Source organism: Hippichthys cyanospilos, chromosome 1 (genome assembly GCF_059441005.1).
Source record: "Hippichthys cyanospilos isolate Australia breed blue-spotted pipefish chromosome 1, RoL_Hcya_1.0, whole genome shotgun sequence".
Taxonomy (NCBI): domain Eukaryota; kingdom Metazoa; phylum Chordata; class Actinopteri; order Syngnathiformes; family Syngnathidae; genus Hippichthys; species Hippichthys cyanospilos.
Window position 1 is genome coordinate 35,382,160 of NC_142369.1, and position 25,835 is coordinate 35,407,994.

At 40.6% G+C, this 25,835-nt stretch overlaps 1 protein-coding gene across 5 annotated transcripts in view; it reads right to left on the reverse strand.

Moving 5' to 3' along the window:
- Positions 1-25,835, reverse strand: part of fkbp15b (FKBP prolyl isomerase family member 15b) — a 69,524-nt gene that overhangs the window by 20,125 nt on the left and 23,564 nt on the right. For 4 of the 5 annotated variants that reach the window (XM_088414884.1, XM_088414875.1, XM_088414866.1 and 1 more), the window contains 8 exons: positions 24,628-24,728; positions 21,910-21,976; positions 21,706-21,815; positions 21,544-21,642; positions 18,366-18,460; positions 18,194-18,296; positions 13,530-13,701; positions 12,723-12,859 (listed from right to left, as the gene is read on the reverse strand). In XM_088414884.1, coding sequence (XP_088271010.1) covers positions 12,723-12,859; positions 13,530-13,701; positions 18,194-18,296; positions 18,366-18,460; positions 21,544-21,642; positions 21,706-21,815; positions 21,910-21,976; positions 24,628-24,728 — 884 coding nt within the window. The remainder of the gene's footprint in view (positions 1-12,722; positions 12,860-13,529; positions 13,702-18,193; positions 18,297-18,365; positions 18,461-21,543; positions 21,643-21,705; positions 21,816-21,909; positions 21,977-24,627; positions 24,729-25,835) is intronic. The other variant, XM_088414893.1, reaches the window with a different exon arrangement.

Consider the following 25,835-nt stretch of genomic DNA (forward strand, 5'->3'; position numbering starts at 1 on the left):
AATATTGTAATATGGAGATATCAGGTTTACTGTATTACAGAGAATTGAACAAAATTTGGCCAAAATAGGCAAATTCATATTGTGAAAAACAAGTTTAATTTCTTGGCCACATGTTGTCATCAGATAGCAGTCACATTTGATTCAAAGCGAAAAGATGTCATTTTATCTGTATAACCCTAAACCTAACCCTAAATCATAAAACTAAGTGAGGAGTGATGTTATTTTTAGGGTTATGTAATTCATGTGGGAATTGAGCTTTGGATATGTTGAATTTTATTAAAGTTTTTTTGTAATATAGACGATAGCATTATCTATCTACCAGGGATGTGTGGTCAGGGGAGGGAGGTGAGACAGAGCCTCACCTGTCATCATGACAAGTAAAAAAAATAAATAATTATAACAAAATTGATATTAATATTTGTCCTCTGATTTTTATGTATGACTAATTTCAAACATTTTGCATCTAATTTCAAACATTTGCCTATTTCCTGTTCAAATACAGGGATGAAACGAGAGGTACAGCAGCAACGAGTCAAGCTTCACCTCTGAAATGGCAATCATCACAAACTGGGTGTATACATGCAACTGTCGCGTGCTGCTTGCCGTATATCTGCATGTCGCCAATTTAGTGTTTGCAGATACGTTTTTTTACCTGATTTTCCACAGTCTGGCTACTGTCTTTAACCATTTAAGTTTAATGTTTGTAAGTGACATATTTAGTTTTGCTGATGAGAAATAAAACCGCAGTGAAAATAAACAGGGTGAGGCAGGTAGTTCTCTGCCGCAATGAAGAGTGCGTACGTGAGCAAACGAGTACTTGTTGCGCTGTTCTTCAACGCCTAGGCGCCAGGCGAGTCAAGTGCTATTGGTTTTGTATTTTGCTACATCGGACTGCCAAAATGGATTGAATGGATGGAATGGATTATATATCTAAGCTTAAAGATTTCTCAAATCTAGACTTTCAGTCAAAAGAGGATGTGATTAACACAGGTAGACCAACGCCAGAGCTAAAGGTTTGAAGATTTGCTTCAAACTACGGTACAGAAGATAACGTCAAAAGAATGGCTAAGTGGTTGTCCCTGGTGATCATCTCCATTGAGGCGGAGAGACTTTTAAAATGAAAGGAAAATAAGGAAGACTTTTACAACAAAGTAACGGAGGTTTTTGTGGCGAAGGACAGGCGCATGGACTTTATCTACAAATAACGGTAAGACACAAACAGTTTTAATTTCAATCTTATTAAAAAAAAAAGAAAAAAAGAAGATTAGACTAAGAAAAACACAATAGAATATTTAACCCTGGAAAACCCACATGGCCAAATCAAAATTTTGGCCTTAAATAAAATATGCTTTGTTTTTCTTTTAATGCTTTTTGTTAAGCAATCTGTATTAAATTGATTGACAAAGCGTGTCATTTACGCTCGGCACGAGGCATTTTGTCGCGGGGTCAAGATCACTTTTTGTGAAGTCACTTTTTGTCACGCAAGGGGAGGGGAGTGAGCTTACTGTGCACTTTACAGTGGATCCGGAAAGAAGAGTATTGCCGAGAACTTTCACTTTTCTGGGATGTAACAGAGCCAATATTTTCTCTGACAGCACCTTTATTCTTTTTTACAATGCGTGTCCCAAGCTTTGCGGCAATACTCGTCTGCCAAAAACAAAAATTAAAAAAAGTTTCAACGTCGCAAACAAGTAGTCGATACGCGCAAAACACTGAGCTGTCAATGCTGCACTATCATTACCTTGGCACAGTAACTACGGTTCAACAGCTGTTAAAAAAGGAAGCAAACGTTGCACATACCAGTTGTCCCAAATTCTCCCTTCCGCCATTCTACAAGCCAAGTGAGTGCTCTTGCTTGACTCCGTTTTTATATTGAAGCTGTAAGCTCAGCTGGCCGTGTTGGAGCTCCCAGTGACAGCAAACCGTCCGACATGATTAATTCCTGCCCCCTGTGTAATTCGTTGAACCTTCCCGAAGTTGATTGGCTGTCACAATGCCACACAGAAGTTAAATTTTTTTAACTTCGCTTGGCAGGCAAAATTAAGCGCTGCGCGGCTACTGTCATTGCAGAATTTAACTTAAGAAAATTATTACAAAACTTATAATGTAGTAAACATATGTCTCTAACTTCTGAATTTGGGAGTGGTCATTTGGCCGTAGAGGCATCCTTCCTGGATGACCGAAATTCTCACCTTATTTCTAAGGGAGAGCCCGGACACTCTGGGCAGGAAACTCATTTTGGCTGCTTAGATCCGTGATCTCGTTCTTTCTGTGGTCTGTGGTCTCGGATTTGGAGGTGCTGATCTTCATACTAGTCGATTCGCATTCAACTCCAGTGAGAATTGGAGGTCACAGCCTGAAGAAACCCACAGCACCACATCATCTGCAAATAGCAGCGATGCAATGCTAGACTAAGACCCGAAAACTTAGCCCCCTCAAAATGCTTTAGCTACACCTAGAAATTCTGTCCAGTAGAAGCCGCATTCTGCTTGGCCACCGGTATGTTGTCAGCTGCTTCCGGAAGCGCACAAGCCAAAAAGGCGCATTAGAACTCCTTCAGCTTGACGACATCCTTTGCCATTGGTGTTCACCAGCAGGTTTGGCAATTGCCGCCACAACAGGCACCAGCCACTTTAAGGCCACAACTCCAGTCGGCCTTCGACAATGGTGTGGAACATAGAGCATTTAGACTGAATGTCCCCTACCTCCTGCCATAATTGGGAGTTGAAACTCCTTTTGACAGGGGTCAGCCAGGTCTGACTGGCATCCTAAGCTCCAAATAAGCTCCGCCCTGCCTTCACTCTGGCAGTCATTCCAAGCAAATCAGCAGTGAAGTAAAATTATAACACCAGGTATAACAAAATAAAAGAAAGTACAGTCGGCCCCCGGCTTACGAGCACCCTGATTTACGAACAATTCGCCTTACGAGCGTGGATCAGGGAGATTTTTGTCCTCCGCTTACGAACAAACCTCTCGCCTTACGAGCATTCCGACAATTCAGTCATTAAGTATGTAGAAATGTTCTCGTTTAATTGCGTCAATAAAATCAACAGTAGCGACATCATCAATCATCAGTAGATACTTGTGGCAGTTACGTGAACGCTATTGGTCTTACAACGTCACACTGACTGTCTCACTCACGGTGTCTAAATATATTACCATTTAAGTGTAGTGTTTGTACAGCTAAAGGGAAAAACAGCTGACATGAAATTAAATATGCCGATTGCAGGACAAAGAATTGTCATTGGTTTAAATGTGTGTTTTTTTTTAAAATTAATTGTCAATACATTCCAACCGTTTAAAAAAAAAGTGTGAATAATTATCAGTCAGTCACGGAGATGCGAATATGCTATTGGTCGATTAAGGTCACCCGGTCTCACTCACGGAGATGCTATTGGCCGGCGTCACACGTCAATCACAGAAATGCCGATATGCTATTGGCCGAACGCCTTTATCTAGCTTGATGGGACAGGATGGAAGGAAGGAGAGAAAATTAGTGAAAAACGGAATGTTGTGAAGACTTTGCAAACTTTATCTGTTAGACATAGCTTCTAAAATTACTAGCAGCGGTAAAGAAAGAAATAAGAGGATGATGTTTTAGTATCTGCGTGATTTGCACCCTGACTGAAAGAGTTACTGTAACACTGTAAGACCAATAGCATATCTATCGCCGTGTTAACTTTACGCGTTGGATTCTGCCCCCCTCTGCTTAAACCCAGCTCAAGTCTCGTCGTTTCAAAGGTAAAAGCTAATTATCCATTGTATTTATTATATAATGCAAGTGTACAGCAGATTATGTCACCCAATTTTAATATATGTATACAGTGTGTCGTTTTTACTTAAGGCTTCGGCGCGCGTTGCACGCATTCACGAATTAACATGGGTTTGGATTGCCCGCTATACGAGCAATTCGAGATACGAGCGTAGCCGCTGAACGGATTAAGTTCGTAACCCGGGGGCCCACTGTATCTGTTTCAACAAGGCAAGAGTCATAAAAAAAAAAAACAATAAATAAAAGACACAAATACATACACATGCATATACCCGCATGCAAATGTACAGTGATCCCTCCTAATTCGCGGTCTCAGTACTTTGCGGGTTTTTCCAGGAAAAATTAAAAATATTTCAAAATAAAAAATAATTTAAAAAATGCGCAAAAATGGAAAAAAATTGAAAAAAGCAAAAAAGTGCATTACATAGTACTGTATTCATCAAATAACTAAGCAATATTAGTTAATAACTATGTTAAGAATTCTTCAAGCGTTAGAGTTCGTGTTTGTTATCTTATTTTGAAATGCATGCTTTTAATTTGTCGGGTCGCGTTACATTTCCGTTCCCTGTTTTACGTTCTCTGTGCGTCATTCGACTCGTTACGGTGACGTAGTGAATGACAATGTAAGCTCATATTTATAGTTTATTATCACCTATGTTGATAACGCACCCTACTGCTTATGTTTAGTAAGCAATGAGTGTTTATTCTGTTTATGTGTTCGTTTGTGTAGAGGTTGCACTTTATAGTTAGTAGTTGTTAGTTGTTGCTAACCCGCTAATGTCGGCTAAAAATACAGTAAATTCATAGATTAAAGTTTGGCAAGTGTTTATATGTTAGTTGACTGACTTTAACATTGTTGTTGATTTATTATTCAACAGATACTACATGATACACCCTACATGAGCCAAAATAAATGTGAAGTTTAACGTGATGACTTGCGTACTCTTTCACCGGAGTCTTGGTGCAGATAACCAGTCATGAGAACAAATTCTCAACAAACTAAGTAATATTAGTTATATAATGAATATACAATAATGTTAATAATGTTAATACGGATAATGTAATGTTAAATAATAGGATAAAGGAAATAAAATACGCAAAAAATACAAAAAAAAAGATTGTTTATGGTTACTGCGGCTATATTGGGTTGTACATAGATATCTAGGAACTGATACCCTATTTCGCGGGTTTCAGACTTCGCGGGGGGTTAACACCCCCCATTAACCGCGAAGTAGGGGGGATCACTGTATACATATCCATACAGAAAAAAACAACAAAAAAAGAAAAAAAATGTATTAATTTGGAAGGTCTCGCTGACACTTTGCTGAATTGATAAAAGACAAGAAGGGAGTCCATATCTTATCAAATGAGGACACCCCTATGTTTGAAGATGGTGATTGTTATGGACAATCTGTGATGAGCATAGGCTCACCACCAGGTCAAATAACAAAGCACCACTTGGGTTCAGATCAGGTAGGCTCTCCTTCCCAGTCACACCAGTCCAGGTTTCACTGTCATTTCCCACATGAACATGGAAGTCTCCTGGCAGACTGAGGTAGTCCCCGGAGGGAGCGCTCTCCAGCACACCCTCCAAGGAGTCCAAAAATGGTGGGTACTGTGAACTGTAGGTTGGTGCATAAGGACAAACCAGAGTCAGACCTGTCCCCCCCTACCTGAAGGTGGAGGGTGAACCCCAAAGTACAGGTGCTGACCCGTGGGTCAATAAGTATGCCCATATCTGGTCTGCATCTCTCATTGCAGGCAACTCAGAGTGGAGAGAGTCCACCCCTCTCGAGAGGACTAGTATCAGACCCCAAGCTGTGTGTGGAGGCGAGTCCCAACTATATCGAGTTGGAACTTTTACGCCTCACATAACATAACATAACATAACATACAGGACACATGAAACACATTGAATATACCAAATAATGTCATGAAAAAACATACCAATTCAACGTATGCAATTAAATTCAATTTAATATCATTGCTGCTGCCACAGTTCTCAAAAATTCTTGAAATTTATTTTTTTTTCCGAAAGACGACAAATTTATTGAGGAATAATCTTTTACGCAATAACCAATTAGGATTCAGAGAAAAAAGACCCACCTCTATGGCTTTATTGGAACTTGTGGAAGAACTTGCTATTTGCATGGATAAAAAAATAATCTATAATCCTTCTCACATTCCTTTTTGTGTTCTTTCTTTCTTGTACTGAAAAGACTCCCTGTCCCCCCGATGTGTTTTATTGCATGATGGGCAAGGTATTTCCTATATAGTGTTGCATTTGTTTTCCAAATGTATTCTGTCCTTGGGGTGAACCAGTATTTTTCGGAGTGTTGTGAGTGGTTTGACCAGTGTACTAATGTTGTGTTTCCTCATTGCTCTTTGAATACGTTCTGTCAGCCCTCTTGTGTATGGTACTGTGATAGCTCCTTGTGTGTCTGTATGTTTTTTTTTTACTGGGTGCTCCGATGTCCATAAAAGATACTGATGTGTGTGTGTGGTTTTCCTGTGTACTTTTATTATGATGTCTCCGTTTTCTGTGCGGTTGATGTTTAAATCCAGGAAGGCTATGGATTTGTTTGTTTCCTCTTCATGTATGAATTTGATGTTACCGGTAGTGTCCATAGTGTTGAGATGGTGTGTGAGTTGTTGTGTATGTCCTGTTTTGACATTTTCTAAAATGTCTTCCACATAGCGTTTCCAGAGAGATGGTATATATGTGTCCGGGATGGATGTGAGTGCTTTTTGTTCTAAGTTCTCCATCAAAAAAACTGCGCATGATAGGTGATAGTGAGTCTCCCATGGCAAATCCTTCTTTTTGTCTATAGATGATGTTCCTGAATTGGAAGTATGTAGATGTAGCAATGAACTGAAGGAGCAGGGTGATGTCCTCTACGGTGAGGTTTGTGCGTTTTGTGAGAGTCCTGTCTGCTTCTGTAATCTGCCCTGCACTATTTTTATGGTGGCCTGTGATCATGTTTTGGTGAAAAGGGATGTGACATCATGTGATATAAACATTTCATCTTGCTGTACCTTTATGTCTTTTAGTTTTATGGCTAATTGTGTGGAGTTCTTGCAGTGGTGATTTGTGAGCCCTAGTAATGGTCTTAGTATTTCTGTGAGTGTTTTGGATAAGTTATATATTACAGAACCAATGCTGTCCACTATGGCGCGGAGAGGTGTACCTGGTTAGTGTAGATCCTGGGGATGCTGTGGGTACCAGTCAAAGTCAAGTCAAAGTACAGTTTATTGGCAATTTCTTTACATGTGCTTAACATACAAAAGAATCGAAATTACGTTTCTCACTATCCTCTGCGTTTTACATATACAATAAAAAAGTGCAGGTGCGCAAGACGAGACAATTCTAAAAACTAGATTCTTATCTATAGTAATGTAATGTGCAGTATGTTAGATCTACTTTGCCTAGTGTTGCTAAACTAATAACTAAAACTCAAAACTAAATACAAACAACCAGGTATGGCAAAAGTACCCCAAGACAAGACATAAGTAGCAGCATATGACAAGACAATCCAACAGTACGAAACAAAGCAAGACAACTCTGACTGTTGTTCCAGTTGTGTGCATTTGAGGTAGTTGTTATAGTTCTAAGTGTAATCGCTAGTGCAATGGAAGTATAATTATAAATAAATATGGCAGCAGCAAGTCTGTGCAAATTTTGCAAGTGCATGAGCAAAGTTTTTTTTTTTTTGGGGGGGGGGGCGGCAGCTAGGTGTTTCTTCTGGCTGGGGCTGAATGTGTAAGAGAGGAGGGGAGAGAGAGAGAGTTCAGCAGTTTCACTGGTGGGAAGGGGGGAGAGTTCAGCAGTCTCACGGCCTGGTGGATGAAACTGTTCCTGAGTCGGGTGGTGCGGGAGCGGAGGCTCCCGTACCTCTTTTCGGAGGGCAGGAGGCTGAACAGACTGTGTGCAGGGTGGCTTGTATCGGTGACAATCGTGACGGCTTTGCGGCTGAGGTGGGTGGTGTACAGGTCTTGGAGGGAGGGGAGTGGAGCACCAATAATCCTCTCAGCTGTCCTCACGATGCGTTGTAGAGCCTTCCTGTTGTAGTCAGTGCAGCTCCCGCCCCAAACGATGATGCAGCTGTGAGGATGCTTTTGATGGTTCCTCTGTAGAATGTGGTCATGATGGGTGGCGCGGCACTTGCCCGCTTCAGTTTGCGCAAGAAGTAGAGACGCTGCTGTGCTTTCTTGGCCAGAGATGCAGTGTTGGTGGTCCAGGAGAGGTCATCGCTGATGTGCACCCCCAGGAACTTGCTGCTGCTCACCCTCTCCACTGCAGCACCATCGATGGTCAGTGGGGGGTGTTGAGTGTGGCTTCTCTGGAAGCTGACGACCATCTCTTTGGTCTTACTGATGTTTAGCAGGAGGTTGTTGTCTTTGCACCATCTGGTCAGAAGCTCCACTTCTTTCCTGTAGTGGGTCTCGTCGCCGTTGGAGATGAGGCCCACCAGTGTTGTGTCGTCAGCAAACTTCACGAGGTGGTTGGAGCTGTGGGTTGCTGTACAGTGGTGTGTCAGTAGGGTGAAGAGGAGGGGGCTGAGCACACAGCCTTGTGGGGCCCCCGTGCTCAGGGTGATCCTGCCAGAGATGTTGTTGCCAACACGCACCACCTGAGGCCTCTGGCTGAGGAAATCCAGTAGCCAGTTGCAGAGTGAGTTACTGAGGCCCAGTTTGTCCAGTTTGAGTTGTTGGGGTATTATGGTGTTGAACGCTGAGCTGAAGTCTATGAACAGCATTCTCACATATGAGTCTTTCTTGTCCAGGTGGGTGAGTGCCGGGTGGAGGGCAGAGCAGGTTGCGTCGTCTGTGGATGGCTTTGCCCTGTAGGCGAACTGATACGGGTCCAGGCTGGGGGGCAGGATGGATTTTATGTGTGACAGAACTAGTCGTTCAAAGCACCGGACGATAGTCATTGAAGCAGGATGGGGAGGATTTCTTTGGCAGAGGTATGATGGTGGCAGCTTTGAAGCCTGATGGCACAATGGCTTGCCTCAGGGAGGTGTTGAAGATGTCTGTAAAAACATCTTTCAGCTCCTCTGCACAGTCTTTCAGCACCCTGCCAGGGATGTTGTCTGGAGCTGCTGCTTTCCGGGTGTTGATGGCGGAGAGTGTCCTCACACTGGCAGCAGACAGGCACAGAGGCTGGTCGTGCGAAGGTGGTGGCGTTTTCTGTTCGCGGGTGGTGTTCTGTTCCTCAAAGCGTGCAAAGAAACTGTTTAGGTTGTTGAGCAGAGTGATGTGGCTCTTGCAGCTTTGTGGTGCAGGTTTGTAGTCTGTGATAGCCTAAATGCCTTGCCATAGGCTGTGTGCATTCTTGCTGTCCTTGAAGTGAGAAGTTATCTTGTTAGTGTATTCTTGTTTAGCTTTCCTGATGCCACTGGACAGGTTGGCTCTCACTGTTCTCAGGGCTGATTTCTCCCCAGCTTTGAAGGCCTTGTCTCTTGCCCTCAACAGCCTGTGGTTGTCTCCTGTTACCCATGGCTTCTGGTTGGCCCGTGTGGTGATCATCTTGATGTAGGAGGTCACTGTGGGCACCTCAATATCTGTGATGCCGTTGTAGGTGGCTGCTTCCTTAAAAATGTCCCAGTCTGTTGACTCAAAGCAGTCCTGTAGGGCTGAGGTCTCCTCCTGTGGCCACACCCTTACTTTTTTCAGTACAGGTTTGATGACTTTCACTCTTGGTCTGTATGCAGGCATTAGCATATTAGTGAGGTGGTCAGAGGCACCAATGTGGGGGAGGGGGGTGCTTTTGTAGGCTCCTTTGTGCTGAGTGTAAACACTGTCCAAAATGTTATGTCCCCTTGTTGCAAAGTGGATTTGTTGATGAAATATCGAGAGAACAGTTTTGAGATCAGCATGGTTGAAATCCCCAGCAAGGATGATGAAGCCGTTTGGTTGTGCTGATTGTTGTTCACTGATAGCCTGGTACAGTTCATTCAGTGCCGCACTTCTGTTGCTGTTGTTAGTTGGGGGAATATAGGTAGCGACCAGCAGGATTGAACTCATCTCCCTTGGCAAATAGAAGGGGAGACACTTCACGATCATGAATTCCGCCAGAGGTGAGCAGTGTTTGTATACTACAATGGCATCCCGGCACCACGCTTCGCGGATGTAAACACACATGCCGCCACTGTGCAACCCCCCCCCCCCCCCCCCCCCCCCCCCCCCCCCCTCTGCGAGAGCCCTGTCGGATCTATAGCATGTTAGCTGCTCTAGTTGGATAGCGGAGACCGGAATGTTACTATTTAGCCATGTTTCAGTGAAAACTAACACACAACAGTCACTCACTTTTTGGTTTGCTGATCTCAGAAGTCGGATATCGTCCATTTTGTTGTCCAGCGAGCGAACGTTCGCCAAAAGGATAGATGGTATGGCCGGGCAAGTTGGGTTGGCCTCAAGCCTAGCTCGGATACCTCCGCGCTTGCCCCGCTTCCTTGTCCTGGCGCACCGCTTCCGGCGCCTCCTTTCCGGGGGAGGGGTAGCAGGTGAGTCCGGTGAATTAGCAGGCCGGCGTAGCAGCCCCAGTTCCCTTTGCGAGTTCTCCAGTTCCGTGTTTAAAACTCGGCAAATCTTGCTTCTCCGGATTTGTAAGGAGACCCGTCAAAGGTACACGTATTGTGGTGTAAACTGACCGGAAAAAGACAAACACTTGTTCGACAAATAAAACAACGCATTGTCGGAAGAGCGAATGGCCGCTGCGTCTACACGCGCCGCCATCTTGGAAAAAAAAAAAAAAAACAAAACAGGTAACTGTACAATGATTTATTTATTTGGTCTTCATTGAGTAATGTTTTGAGTAGTGCTTTGATTTTATGTTTTTTGTCTTGGGTCTTTCTTGAGTATCTTTTAGGCATTATCGTCCAATAGCTCTAGCATTTTTTCCTCATATTGATCCGTGTTCATAATAACTGTTGTTCTGCCTTTATCTCCTGGCAGGATTGTGATGTTTTGTTTTTCGCTAGCGTGGCCATTGCTTTTGCTTCTTGTTTTGAGATGTTGCTTGGTGGTGGTTTTGCTGTCCTTAATATGCCTGCTATTTTGTTTCGTAGTGCAGCTTTTTGTCCCTGGTTTTAGATTTTTTTGCATGCTAAGTCCGCTAAAATGAAATCGTCATATGGTATGTTTCTAGGTGTGACCGCGTAGTTAAGACCTTTTGCTAATATGCTGCGTTCTGCTTGTGTCAGAGTGTGCCTCGATAAGTTGTGAATCCATTTGTCATTCCGCGTTCCTGTTTGGGATCGGGTTCTTGATGTTGAGACTTGCCATATGATTTCCTCATCCCTGCAGCGCAGATTGAACCTCAGGTGGTTTCAATAGTGAGCCTGTTTCCTGGTCAGATTTTCCAGGCGGCGAAAATCTTTGATGAATATCTCTCTGTAACTTCAGGTAGTACTTGAACAACCTTCATTCTGTCTATAGTTTAAAATCTGTTGTTGTTTTCTTCTCTATCAGACAGTAGTAAGACTTAAAAACTTTAAAATTCGAAAGTAAAAAAACTTTAAAATTGTAAAATTTCTAAGAGGTTCTAACCTGACATGTTTTGCTATTTTTTCTTTTGCCTTCTTCAGTGTCACCTGATGGTCCCGTGGCTCATCTTTTTGTCAGCTGATGTTTTTGTGGAGGCGTGACTCACCTGTCAGATTTTTGACAGGAGGGTCACGTCGCCACGAAAACTAAATAAGCATTAGCTATTACTAAACAGACAATGCGCCACAAATAACCCGTGTGAAGGGATGTGCATTGATGTTAACATTAACTATTGCACTACTAAACAAGCATGGTCGCAATTTTTTTCATATGCTAATTAGATCATTGGCAAGCATATGATGCATATAAGTGTCAAATGGGTGCTTGTTCTGCTACCAAAGGCCAAGCCACTGTATTCCATAAATTAACAGCTTTACCAGAACCACACATTTGCTTGATATCTATCACAAGTAACTCCACATTTCCCTCCCAGCATTCTGTATATAAAGGCAAAACAGAAACACAAACTGAGTGATTCCACCACATCCGCCACGCTCTGCTCCGCTCCGTTGTAGTGTGCCGTAGCACGACGCACCCAGGTTAATGAATGAGAGCGATTCCACAACATCCAACACGGTCCGCTCTGCTCCGTTCCGCCACGGTCCGGCATGGTCCGTCAACTTTACGCAAGACTTGAACAATCTGGTCTACCGTGCACGCCGCCGCATCAATTCCACAGTTCAGCAAGCACAAAACAGGAAATAGAACGTGATCTACATCTGGTTACAAAAGCAAAATTGTTTTGTCTTTTGCTGATTGATTGAATGAAGCCAAAAGGGAGTGCTTCTGCTTGCCTTTGCAATTGCGACAAAATGAGCAAACACTTTCCTCCTTTTAAGTGACACGAACGTATACAAATATATATTACTGTCTGAGTTGCAGTACAATTAATTCACTTCAAAGTTAAAACAAACGTTGTATGAATATACTCCTCCATTGTAAATTAAGCATGTGTTACATATTTAGTGTGTATTGTGTTTTTATTTATTCACATTTGTTTTCAGTTTTGAATTAATTTGTTAGCGCCAAAATTTAAAAAAAAAAAAAAAAAGAAAAAAAAAGAGAGACGATTTGACCACGCACTGTTTTAGCACGATATTCTCAGCTTCCCAGTGAATGGGGGTCGCATCCGGAGACCCAAGAAGCATTTTTTAGGCTTATGCAATGAAGTGTTATCGAAGCAAACGTTCCACAAATGACCGAGTTGATGATCCCCGCGCATGCATAGTTTGACTTCCCAAGGAATGTTAGGAAAGTGTGACGCATCGAGGCGGATTGGGAACGCAAGCAGTGGTCGCGGGCGGGTATGCGTTCGTCATTGCGGATGCGGGATGGAGCACAGCGGATGTGGTGGAATCACCCTGTAACAGTACAGCATTGTAACATTATAAAAACAACTCACTTGTTTTAGACCATCTTGTTTTGTCTTCAGGTCTTTAACTTCCTCATCCATGTTTTCAAGCTTCAGCTCTAACTCTTTGCGTATTTGCATCTCTGAACGATACTGAGCCTGGGCTCTTTCAGCTACTTCTTTCAGGTCTAACACAAACAAGCACATACAGTACTAGTTGAAATATTACATCAGTGACTGTGTCATTTGTTCATTATCGTAGAACGTGGGCCAAGCCAAGTATGTGTTTTATAGACCAAAAGGTAAATAAGAAGTCTATGTTACAACAGCAATAAAGTTAACTCAATTTTCCACGGTATGATTCAGACGTGTAAATGCGTATCAGGCTTGTATGTCTCCAGCAGGGATCACCAATGTGGTGCCGCGGGCACCAGGTGGCCCCCAACGATCACATGAGCAGTCCACATGCCTGTTCCGCAAATAGCTTACAGGACATTGGTGAGTTTCTTTGAATTTATACATTTACATATAACACTTGTTTTACATATTTACTACAGCGGTTCCTTAATTATTGTGAAAAAATCATTAACATGATTGGTGTGTTCACATAAACTGGTAGCCCTTTGTATTAATCAGGACCAAAGAAGTAACTCTCAGTTTCAAAAAGGTTGGTGACCCCTGGTCTACAGACTGATGCGTTAGCAAGATGAGAATGTTTGGATCAGCAATTAAAATAGCAGTGCACCATATCAGTACAAAATAGCGACACTATACATTTCATACCTTCATTAAGGCATTATTCACATTTTATGAATGAACCTAAGAGATGCCAATGATCATATATAAATTAACTCTAACCTTCCAGCTGTGACTCCAGCTCACAGATGTGTTTAGAGTGGCGTTCAAAGTCAAGCAGGCTTTTGCTTAGTTTCATCTGCATCTCCAACACCTCCTGTTGATGAGTCAAAGCTTCTAGTTTCACTTGAGAAAGATGAGTTGTGGCTGACGCTAGTTCTTCCCTCAACTGAATCTGGTGGGCAGTAAAGAAGATGCAATGACAGTATCGGGTAGGAACCTCTACCTAAAATATTTCCCATGCAATAATGAAAAGTAAACCATTTGTAAAAGCAGAAATGACATGGTGATATAGAAACCAATATGGGAAAGAAATGATAAAAGTAGCTCTCCTTAGCTTATTTTTTTGATAATGTTTCAGACAGCAGAGAGGACGACTAACAATTGAGTCTGAAACTCTGTCTGGAGGCAGCCAGCGTATCATGAAAAGTAGCATAATTGTGATCACACGTAAAAGTAGTTGCAATATGAAGGGGAAATAAACCTGAAACCTCATGTTACCCCATAAATAATAAAATAAGGCACTATAATAAAATTGGCACTATGTAAATCCAGCATAATTTTATACAGGTTATGTCCAAAGTCTGGACCAAGAAACAAATGTGGCCAGTGTTCCAATTTCCACGGGCCTGCAGCTTCGGGCATTAAGTGAATATTGTGTGGCAAGTCAAAAGTCAGTAGAATATATAGGTGTACAATAAAGCAATTTTATTTTTCACCTCTTAGGCGCTTTAACAAATATGCTACTCGCTAGCTCTTCCTCTCAGAATACACAACTCTCATACCAATGTTAGATGTCAGAATAAATCCATCACTGAATGACGTTAGTGTGGCCCTCTTCAGTCAGTTTCTAAAATGAAGACTATGGATAAAAAAGAAAGTTGACAGTGGGTCACTGCTTCCAGAACAAATGGAAGCTGCCATGTATTTTGACTGAAAAAAGAAAAAGAGAAAAAAAAAGAAAAAGAGAAAAAAAAAGAAAAAAAGAAAACATATGTATATATATATATATATATATTATACACATATATATACATATATATATATATATATATATATATATATATGTATATATATGTATATATATATATATATATATATGTATATATATATATGTATATATATATGTATATATATATATATATATATATATATATATATATATATATATATTATATATGTATATATAAATATGTATATATATATATATATATATATGTATATATATATATATATATATATATATATATATAAACATATATATATATATAACATACATATATATATATATATATATATATATATATATATATATATATATATATATAAACATACATATATATACATACGTATATATATACGTATATGTATACATATATATATATATATATATATATATATATATATATATATATATATATATATATACATGTATATACATAAACATACATATATATATATATATATATATATATATATATATATATACATAAACATACATATATACATATATATATATATATACATAAACATACATATATACATATATATATATATACATAAACATACATATATACATATATATATATATATATATATATATATATATATATATATATATATATATATACATAAACATACATATATATATACATACGTATATATATACATATAAGAGCATGTATAGCTCTGTCCAGGTCGTGATGGCTCAGAATATTTTTTTACCTTAGCTAACAGGCGTAATTAGGAAAAACTTGTCTTAACCACATTGTTAACTTTCCTATCAAAATTTAAAAGCACTATCAAAAATCACACCCAGATTTCTAACAGAAGGATTAAAAGAGGAAGACAAGGGGCCAAAGCCAGTCATTACTGTGTCCCTGGACATAATGCACTCTGTTTTGTCATCATTTAAATGTAGAAAATTTTGAGCCAATCACTTCTTGATGTCAGTCAATACATGTCAATACATGCAAGCAGGGAACTTTGTGCATCAACACTACCAGGTTTCAGTGGCAGGTAGATTTGAAGGTCATCTGCATAACAATGAAAAGAAAGGTTGTGTCTTGCTATAATTGACCCAAGTGGTAACATGTATAAAGAAAACCGCAAAGGGCCGAGAAAAGAACCTCGTGGGACCCCGCATGAGAGAGCAGCACTGGCGGAGCAGAAGTCACCAATCCTAACAGAGAAGGTTCTATCAGACAGATACGATCTAAACCAGTGGTCCCCAACCTTTTGATAACCACGGAGCGGTCAACGCCTTAGATTTATATTGCGGACGGGGGAGGGGGGGGGGGTGCTGGCTGCTCTAAATACCACATCATCCTTCTCACTATGTATGGAATATCAACAGCGGCCAGATCAAGCGAAATTTCGCCTTTCGCGTGGAGTTTTTTTTTTTTTTTTTACTTTTTTCACATTTCGCGTTGCCACAGCCGATCAACTTCTGGAACAATCAACGGCTCACGCAGGGGGCAGGAATGAATCATGGCGGCCGCTTTGCGGTCACCGGGAGCGATCCAACACGGCCAGCTGAACTTTCAATACAAAACAGAGCCAAGCAAAAGCACTCGCCTGGCTTGTAGAAAGGCGGAAGCGAGAACTTGGGACAACTGGTATGTGCAGCGTTTGCTTCACTTAACAGCTGTTGAACCGTAGTTACTGTGCTAAGCTAACGATAGCGCAGCATTGTCAGCACAATATTTAGCACGGTCTCGGCCATTTGATTGCGACATTAAAACTTTTATTTTTTGGCAGGCGAGTATTGCCGCAAAGAATAAAGGTGCTATCGGTGAAAATATTGGCTCTGTCACATCACAGAAAAGTGAAAGTTCTCACAAATGCTATTCTTTCTGGATGTACCGTAAAGTGCACAGCAAGCTCGTTCCACCCCCCTCCCCTCTCCTCGTGCGACAACAAAGTGGACAAAAAGTACAACAGCGACAGAAAGCCCCACGAATGAGCACGTTGCATAAAACTAAATCATCTCCAAAACATTATTTTGGATGCAGCCCACGTTGCCCAGTACCAGGTGATCCACGGGGACCACTGATGTAAACCACTCAAGTACTGAGCTGCAAAAGCCAACATAATGGTTGAGGCAAGACAAAGAGGACTGTGTGGTCAGCTCTAGTAGTACTAAGACAACAGGAAACTTGGCATCAACATACAGAGCAATATCATTATGCACTTTTAGCAGGGCGGACTCAGTACTGTGATGGGATCTAAACCCTGACTGAAATTTTTCAAAAATAGAGTTGTCTTCCAGAAAGGACCTTAACTGAACAAAGACAACCTTCTCTAACACCTTAGAGAGAAAGGGTAAATGTGAGACAGGTCTAGAATTTGCTAAAACCGAGGGGCCAAATTATGCTTTTTTTAAAAGGGGCTTAACCACAGTATGTTTAAAAGCAGCTGGGACAGATCCTAGACTAAGACAGGTGTTTACTAATACTAAAAGTGCAGGCCCAACAGTATTGAAAGCACTCTTTAGCATTTTAGCAGGAATAACATCCAGAGGACAGTTGGTAGGTTTCAATGATTGCACAATGTCAGCAAGTGAGGAGAGAGAAACCAGTTCAAAGTGCTCGAATACAACAGAGTGAGCTGGGGCAACAGGCAAATCCTTGATGGGATATCTGTTGGTAGCCTGTCGGACCAAATTCACTTTGTCAACAAAAAAACAAAGACAGTTCTCACATGTGGCAAATGAGACATCAGTTACAGTAGAGGTAGGTGGGGTTAAAAAAGAATTAATTGCATTAAATAACACCCAGGGACAATGGCTGCTTCTGGAAATAATGTTAGAGAAAAAGTGAGATTTTGCCTCCCTCACAGTCCTCTGAAAATTTGCAAAAGAGTCTCGAAGCATCTCCAGAGATACATGTAGTTTGTTCTTTTTCCATCGCCGTTCAATTTGCCTGTAGCGCTGCATAGCAGCACGGGTGGTGTCATTCACCCATGGATCTGCTCTTGGCTTGGCCGATTTTTGCTTAAAAGGGGCAACTGAGCTCAAAATCTCAGAAAATTCATCGACTGTGAAGGAATTGATGATCCCGCGCTGACGAGACGGACCAGGGACTTGCTAACTGATGAGGGGGCTTGAAATGAAAAAATAATGGGGAAATAATGGGAAATAGTGACTTCTCTGTTACGGGGAGCATGAAGATTAGGGATGTGCATGTCTGTCATGTGCATTTGCATAAGCCCGGAATACACATTTACGCAAAACCTTTGCTTGAATTTTATTCAGAGCATGCTTGCAATATTTAGGGGACTGCTTGTGGAGATGACACAATAGAGGTAAAGGTTTTACTTTATCTTTATTTTTGGGGGGAAGTGCATATTTTAGTTGAATGACAGATACTGTAATTGGGACAAATATAGTTGCTGTCTTTAGTTATGTTCCTCTGCATCAAATAACATTTTTTAGTTAACTATTAAATTATTACATATGTTTTCAAAATTAAATAAAAAGCATAATTTCCTTCCAATTTTTATAGAAAAATAAATATAAGTCTGTATTTTGAAAAACATTTTACTGCCTATATTAATGGAAAAAAAATTCATGACGCCAAATTCGGCAAAATACCTATGACCGAAGCCAAAATACGGAACCCTCAAGCATAGTACAAAGCTACAAGCTACAGTTTGGCAACACTAACCTTGTCTTGTTCAGCTTGCAGGAGTCTGGACTCACTCTGTTCATTCGAAGACTTGAGGGAGTCATTTCTCTTTCCTAAAAGTGAGTTGTTCTGTTCCATGTACCTACAAGAGATCAATGAGTGGGCATGACTCAAGACAACAAGAGGTGAGGTGGTTGAAAGTCAGGCTCACCTTTGGCTTTCGTTGAACAGCTCGCTTATCTGACAATTTTGCGTCTCAATACGATAGCCTTTGTCAAATATTTCCTTTTTTAAACATTCATTTTCCTAAAAACAAAGAAAGAATATTATAAGGTGGACATAAAACGTCTACACATCACTACACCGTTTAAATACCATGTTTTTCAGACTATAAGCAGTGACATTTTCCTCGTGATTTGAGCCCTGCTGTTTATAGTCCAGTGCAGGTTATTTATTTATTTTTTATTTTTTAAATTTTTGCTAGCCACCAGGAGACAATCCACCGGTCAAGCAAATGTGTGTATGTGTTCAAGATGGCATTGGTATGTACACGCTTTAACATATAAAGTTAGAACAGCTAGAATGGATCAAATATTGTGGGATATACAAGGGGAAAAACTGGAAAATGTCAACATTTTGGATTTTTTGTGGTCGTTTTTGTGAGTCTTTTAATGGCAAAAACTGCAAATTTTGGGTGCAAAGGTGTTCTTGGCAATCTTATCAATATGGGAAACAGCTAGGTAAAAGGAGAAATTGCAAGAGGAAACAAAAAATTATGGTTAAATGACACGAGATAAATAGGGAATACAGTAATCCCTCGCTGTATCGCGGTTCATCTTTCATGGATTCGCTGCTTCACTGATTTTTTACAAAGTGGACATTAATTTACAGCGCATTGTGCTCTGAATCCTGATTGGCTCAGGGGCTTTACTGTTGTCTCGAAATAAAATATTGACGCTGTACTGTATTGGTGACCATCTACCCGTCGCTCATGAGCAAGTTCTGGTTCCAGCAAGATGGAGCAAGTTCTCACACCTCAAACCTGTCCCGAGATTGGCTGAAAGAGAACTTCGGAGGCCGAGTGATCGGTCTCAAGACTAATTTTGAGTGGGCACCCCATAGCCCGGACCTAAGCCCCCCAGATTTTTTTCTTTGGGGCTATCTTAAGGACAGATTCTACGCAGGGAAACCCAGAACCATCACGGAACTCAAGAAAGCCATCAGGGAGGAGATGAGAGCCATTACCAATTCAGTCTGTAAGAACGTCATGGACAACTTTGTGCTGCGCCTCAAGAAATGCACGGAGCTAAATGGAGGCCATCTAGAACATATGCTGTAGAATGGAGACAAAAAGGCCAACGACCCTAGTGTTTTGATGTTATGTTTTGAATATATTAAACTAGTTATGACCAAAGTTTCATTTCATTCGGACAAAACACTAAGAAACGGGGCCCAATTAGAGTTGGGGCCCGTTGTTTTGTGGGTCACCCTGTATTATTTGAAGAGAGTGAAACGACGAAACGTTGCACTCTCATATGGGCGTCACACAGGTTTACAGAATTAGGACAGGGCGGTTGAATTTCCTCCATTGTGTGTTATTGTGTGTCATGCCACCATGCATGACTTTCCAGAACAGGCTACGTGGTGACATCGTTGCACAGTGAGCCTAGGGCACGAAAGCAGACAGAAAGCATGTCGATTTCTTTTTTAATTCCAGGATCAATATAATGACGTCGATTTCGTATTAAGACATTGCATCGGATGGAAGTGCGTTGATTTGAAAGTATGCGTCCCGAGATAAAATAATGCATTTAGGATGCAGGGATGCAAGCAAACAAGAGCACTGGTGCCAGAGATGTACAGTGATAGGTAGACAAATTTATTCATTCAATGTTAACCCGCCAAATAAATGGATCTTGGATATGGACAATGGCAGTTTATGAGTTAACACAACAATCATGCCTAAATGCCAATCGCAGGGACTATGCACAACAATCATGCCTAAATGCCAATCGCAGGGACTATGTATGTACAAAAGGTGCCACAGTCACAGCGGCGGTCCGTGGCTTTCACACGTACACCTTCTGTGATGTTAGACTCTCGAATAAATACCCCTCATGCGCACACATACGCATCACTGGACTACACAGGCAATTTTCCGGAGCGTTTAAACATCAATTAACCCCAAAACAGCAATTGAATCTTGTCATTATACGTGATGCTGTCAAAAAATAAAAGAATGCATAATAATTTAAAATAAATGTCCACAAAATTTTATGAAGTCCAAATTACAAGTTGAAAAGAAAAAATGAAACAATAAATAAAGAAAATACTATCACGCACCTAAACAAACGGCAGTCACAATCGATCTTTTTTTCTTCGTCCTTTTCATTGTGGAGCTCTCTCTTTCCATTCACGCACCCAATCACACCTAAAGACAATTTAGCATGTCCAATTCACCTGCCATGCATGTTTTTGGAGTGTGAGAAGAAGCCAGAGTGCCGAGAGAACCAGGGCTCAGGGATGAAGGAAATTCATATTTTTCAAATTCAATATATCAATAAAATAGTGTGTACATGGAACTGTGTTATTCTAATAAAGAATGAGACGACATAATGTCAGTGTAAAGCTGATATAGTCATGGCCCATGAGAAATAAAGACAAGTCGGCACCTCCAAAAGGAACAGATGGCATCCCCCGACCAATATCCCACCATGGGCAAAAGACTGGGTGTGGCCTTCAAGAGAAGATATCAGTCAGGGTTTATGGTGCTCAAACTTCCTCCCACTTCAAAGAATGGCCGGCAGAACAAAGACTTTTGAAGACACCTTCCCCACGCAAACAGACAACCACGCACACACACACACATGCACACACGTGCACGCACGCACACACACACACACCTGCATTCCACAGTGGGACTCCATGCCCCAAAAGTGTATAAGAACTGAATGTGGAAGGTGAAAGGTTGCCATTTTCCGCTCCGACCTGTGGCAGGACTGGCCCGAGGCCTCGTGTATTTTCCCACTCTGTCTGGATTAAATCAATTGTTTCACTATGTTGTGGTATGGGCGATCTTTCAACAAAAACGAACACGCTAGGAACTAGTTTAAGGCAAGAAGCTTTTTCTAGATTCCTTCAGGGAGAACATGCAAACTTCACACAGGAAGGCCCGAGCCAGGTGGGTTTGAACCGGGACCTTTGAACTGTGAGGCACACGTGCTATTCACTGCGTCACCAAGATGCCCAGTTTTATTATAGTTATTATAATTATTATAGTTTATTATAGTTAGGTTATATTAGGCCAGCAGAGAAGGCCTTGCTGGCCCTGATGGTCCACCATTGCAGTCACACAAAGTGGTGGTAAAATGTTGTTTATTGGCATATACCTGGATGATTCTTTGGATGTTTTGCATGATCATGGAGGACTCCATAGATATACCAGAAAGGCCCAAGGAGAGAGTTCCCTGCCTTTGAAGGTCATCCATCTATAAAATAAAATAATTTAAGTAGAAATTAAGGCCAGTTCAGGATGTTCTTGGATTTTTTACCTTTGACACAAGATGTTCAACCCTGTCTGATAATTTTCCGACAGCTAACCGAACCTCTGTGTTTTGCTGTCGGGCCTCAACCATCAAGAAAGAAGTCATGTCACTGGAGCCTGGAGGAAATATAGTTTTGACACTTAAAATCCAAAAATACATATTAGAGAAAGTTTTTGAATTTTGTCCTATTTGTTCATCGAGTTATCTTACCAATGTAAGGCACACGTGCAGGAAAAACCTGGCTCATAGAGTGAAGCTGATTTGTAGGAACAGAAGTCTGTGTGTAGAAGAAAAAGCTTTGAGAAAACAACAATACAACAACAAAGATTAAGAATGCACAAGGTCCGCTTTTATTGCCTTCCTTAACCTAAAAGGGGAGTAATAAGGAAATCCCATCATAATGATAATAATGTTAGTTGCACCATCACAGTGCCGAAAAACCTCTTCATACTTGGTGGTGAGAAGAAAACAGGTGAGTTGTTGCCAAGGGTGTCAAAATTCATTTTAGCTCAGGGGCAGCATTGAGGAAACAACAGTGATCCCCCCTACTTCGCGGTTAATGGGGGGGGTGTCAACCCCCCGCGAAGTCTGAAACCCGCGAAGTAGGGAATCAGTTCCTAGATTTCTATGTGCGCCCCAATATAGCTGCAGTAACCATGAACAATCCTTTTTTTTGTATTTTTTGTGTATTTTATTTCCTTTCTCCTATTATTTAACATTATTAACATTATTGCATATTCATTAAATAACTAATATTACTTAGTTTGTTGAGAATTTGTTCTCAGGACTGGTTATCTGCACCAAGACTCCGGTGAGAGAGTACGCAAGTCATCAAGTTGAACTTCACATTTATTTTGGCTCATGTATGGTGTATCATGTAGTATCTGTTGAATAATAAATCAACAACAATGTTAAAGACAGTCAACTAACATATAAACACTTGCCGAATAAATTTATGATTGTATATATTTTTTATTTGCAGTGTGTGCAATGTTCACTAAAATAATCTATCAATTAAACAACGAAAGAGAGAATGCTATTGAAGTATTGATTTCTGATAATTAGCTCTGCAGTATTCTGTTGGTATAATCCATCCATCCATTTTCTATAAATTTATTGTTGGGACTAAATATGCAGGCATGTTCAGTCTGTTAAATAGGATGCTGCAGTTGGCAGACAATTAAAAAAATATATATGAAGAAAATTTAAAAGTTTCATGTTATCACCATAAACAGTACATGCAGTTTATAGTCCAGTGCGGCTTATCCGTAGCAAAATGTTTTTTGTTCATTTTTTTGTTGCTGCGGTTTACAAAGCGGTGCAGCTTATAGTCCGGAAAATACGGTAAGTTGATGACTTCCTTTTTGGTCCGTTATTGTATCCCAACATCGCATTTTTCTTTACATGTAATTAAATGAATTAAAATGTTCTATGCTCTGTCTGATCTGTTTTCCATTTGTTCTTTCAATTATCAATGATCTTTATTCCATTTGTTAATGAAATATATATTTGTTAAAAGAACTCACAAGATTAACTTAACATAAATAAATAAAAATTAAACACAAATATCCTGAGGAAAAAAATGCCACAGTAAAAATCTGTGGCTGTACAACTTCTTTACAAAGTTTGTAATACAACACCAACCAAAGCCGAATGTCTGGTAATGGCCCCGTTAGGGCATTCCAGTATTATATGGCGTTATATTTGTGCCACAATTACGCACGCGCGGAAAAAAAATTTGAGCGTTGAAAATAAAACTGAGCGAGCGAAAACAGATTTTGAGCGCAGAAAAAAAGTTCTTGAAAAGAAGTTTCTCGCTCAAAATTCCTTTTTGCTCGCTCACAATAGCATTCTCGCGCTCAACATCTCGCTCTCGCTCGCGATACTCCTCCCTCGCTCAACATCGCGTTTGCTCAACATCGAGCTCTCTCTCGCTCGAGTCGTTCTCTGCGCTCGCTCGGTTCTGCTCACGCGTTACGTTTGTGCCACAAAACCAGCCAATCAGAGCTTGTAAAAGAACATTGATTGACAGCTTGGTATCCAATGAGATTGCTTGTTGTCTTCACCCGGAACGAGCAAACGAGAGTGCGTCACATCGACGTGAGCAGGAGGGGTGGGCTTATATTATTAAAGTACAAAAACTAACAAGGTACAGTATTTATGTCAAATGATACAATACAGTAATAATAATAACATTAAAAGTAATTCTCCAGCCCAGCGTACAAGCGTACAAGCAATCTCATTGGATACTAAGCTGTGTCAATCAAAGTGCTTTTACAAGCTCTGATTGGCTGTTTTTGTGGCACAAACGTAACGCGTGAGCAGAACTGAGCGAGCGCAGAGGACGACTCGAGCGAGCGAGAGCTCAATGTTGAGCAAACGCGATGTTGAGCGAGGGAGGAGTATCGCGAGCGAGAGCGAGATGTTGAGCGAGAGAGGGCTATCCCGACCGAGCAAAAAGGAATTTTGAGCGAGCAATTTCTTTTTCTGTGTTCAAACTCCATCGGCGCGCGCTCAAACTCTTATCATTACACGCTCAATAGTTTTTTTCTTGCTCTCAAAATCTGTTTTCGCTCGCTCATTTAGATTTTCTCCGCTCAATTTTTTTTTCCGCGCGTGCGTAATTGTGGCACAAATATAACGCCATAGTATTATCGGTAGAAGACGAACAGGTTCAATCCAACTCAGATCTTTGCTTCACGAAATCTTGCGAGCCGGATTAAATATCCTTGCAGGCCGTACGTTTAACATTCCTTCTAAGGCAGTGTGATGTGGTTTTCTGTCGACAGCAAGACTTTTCTGCCTAATTAATTTTCCACTAATGCAATATTAATAAAAAATACAGTGTAGAGTATTATAGTCAAGAACAGTTTTGACTTAACTTTCTTTTTAACATTTCCAATAAATTAGAACAAAATGAAATCTCACCTGAAAAGTGTGTGTGTTACTGAGCAAACCAGATTGTGAAGCAAAATTGGTAAGGCTGGGAAATACATGAGCAGGAAGAGCAGAGTAGGGATGTGGAAGCACTGAGGGGAGACAATAGAACCAATCACATTGCAAAATGATAAAAACTACACCATGCCACAAGAAAAAAGTGTAAAAACTATCCCGTCACAGAAAAATATTTATGTATTTATATATTGCAACTATGAATTTCCAATTTTAAGGTAAATAGCATGCATTTGTAGCATCATGAGTTTGTGAGAACAGTGTCATCGATTATCAAAAACTGAGGAAAATCAAAGCCTTGCTGCAGGGACGCTCATTAATTTGTCTCAGCACATGTTCATTGATAGAATGTGACGCTTAATTGGCATGCATGGGGGTAAAACATGACATCATGGAGTGCAATACAGTAGAACTCTTCTACAATGAAATCATGTTTCACTATAGCAAATCTATTTCTCGAAGTTAAACATAAAAAAACGTGTTGTGCAATCTACAATCTGACTGAAGTTAAAAACAAAACCATCCAACATTGAAAAAAAGAAAAATGAAAAACAGAAATTGCCAAATCTACATAAAACATTCATTTTCATACTCAAACCATTTTCTTGCATAATGTCTTTCACTTTGCTTCATCCATCTTTTATCTTTATTACTTTTACCCTGTCTTCAAGTGTTAAGCTTGGTTTAAGCTTGACGCGTTCGTGAGCTTCACCTGTCAAAATGACATTTTTTCGGCAACCACGGCCCTTCACGTGGAGTCCATGCAGGCTAGATTTTCCACAAAGCCTACGTTCCGAAATTTCTTTACGAGCAGAAAACATGGTGGACAAACTATTGCTTATGGAAGTTCACTGGTAGAAACACCTTTATAATTCATCTGAAAAGTAATACCGTGATGTAAATACCGTAAACAATTCCTGGAGAGCATCACGTTGGAGAGAGATGAGGAGTCTGTTAAAAAGGCTAAGAAGAATTTAGATTGTTTGAATCTACTAGGATTCTCTACCTGTGTTGTAGTGTTGTTTGTATGCTGTAGACTCCATTTACTGCCACTTATAATGCCTTGACTGCGGGGGAGGAGCTGCACTGAGTATAAAGTGCTGCAAAACGCGTGCCAGACCAAGCTAGCCTTTTGCTTCAGGCTTGTTTTTACGCGTTGTAAAAATATCCACACTATAAAAAAA